Source organism: Tribolium madens, unplaced genomic scaffold, assembly GCF_015345945.1.
Source record: "Tribolium madens isolate multiple individuals breed KSU strain unplaced genomic scaffold, Tmad_KSU_1.1 Scaffold_11;HRSCAF=98;Tcas5.2_LG3b, whole genome shotgun sequence".
NCBI lineage: Eukaryota > Metazoa > Arthropoda > Insecta > Coleoptera > Tenebrionidae > Tribolium > Tribolium madens.
Genome location: NW_025400975.1, coordinates 8,870,989 through 8,872,065, shown reverse-complemented (window position 1 = coordinate 8,872,065; position 1,077 = coordinate 8,870,989). Strand labels below are relative to the sequence as shown.

Here is a 1,077-nt window from a genome sequence, read left to right as displayed (position 1 = left end):
AATCCGTTGCGAATTGAAAATGAAATAAAAACAAAAAATTCAATTTAATAACCCATTTGAATAATTCGTTATTTACGAGGCTTAGCTTCATTTTGATGGATTTTCAGAACAAAGCCCACGTTTTTAACTATTTTAATTCAGGCTAACGTATGAAATAAATTCCTTTGTATTCATTCAGATTCGGAGAAAGATGACTTTTCTGTGATACAATTGGAAGACGAAGATATGGTGGAGGATGTCCCTGATACCAGCGTTTCACAAAAGCAGGCTAATAGCTATGCTGCTAAGAAAACCGTGGCTCAAGGTAAGCGTTACAATAGAAAGTTTACTCATAAATTTTCAATAAAATAAACTTTAGAATAGCTTTTGTTTAATTAATAATGTAATTATTAATGTAATCTTTTTTCAGGAATGATGGATATTGCCCTGATAACAGCCAACGCCAACCAACTTCGTTACATAATTGAATTCAATCGACACAGCTCGACGTTTTATTTAAATCTCATTTTAATTGTAATTTCGTTATTTTTACAAGTCGCTGTTGGAGTTTCCTTAATATTTAAGGGACGAATGGATTTACGCGGAGAATCAAAGCATCAAAATGCAAAGAGAATCAATAACTACGTCGTCATTGGCATATTTTTAGTCACGATAATTAACGTTTTCATCGCCAGTTTCACAGTCACAAGCCAAGAAAAATGATATACTTTTTTATCAAACATTGAGTTTTTATTCTACCTTATAAAACCCAAAAAAACATTAAAAAAATTTCGAAAGTTGCCATTATTTTTTTGATACTTCTAGTTGGTGAATTGTCTTTGAACGTTTGTAGAAAATCGAAATTATTAAATTGAATTTAGTAAATGTTTTTTTTTCGGTTTCAAAAAGAGTTGAAAAATCAAAAATATTCTCCCTTACAATTTTTATTAAATTAAGAGTTCTGAAATTATTGACTAAAATGATTCTGACTGAGAAAGACTGAAATTTAGGCCAAAAATTCTTGAAAATTAATTAATTGAAAAAAATATTGAACACTTTGATTTTTTTGTAATAAGAAATGTTGATTAAAGTGATTCT

General features: G+C 29.0%; 1 protein-coding gene across 1 annotated transcript in view; it reads left to right on the top strand.

Annotated features, from left to right (window-relative positions):
• Positions 1–714, top strand: part of LOC123005579 (ninjurin-A-like) — a 4,015-nt gene extending 3,301 nt beyond the window's left edge. The window contains exons 2-3 of the mRNA XM_044399393.1: positions 179–304; positions 410–714. Of these exons, the coding sequence (XP_044255328.1) occupies positions 179–304; positions 410–702 (419 nt within the window). The 3' untranslated portion in view covers positions 703–714. The remainder of the gene's footprint in view (positions 1–178; positions 305–409) is intronic.
• The last annotated feature ends 363 nt before the right edge of the window (positions 715–1,077 follow it).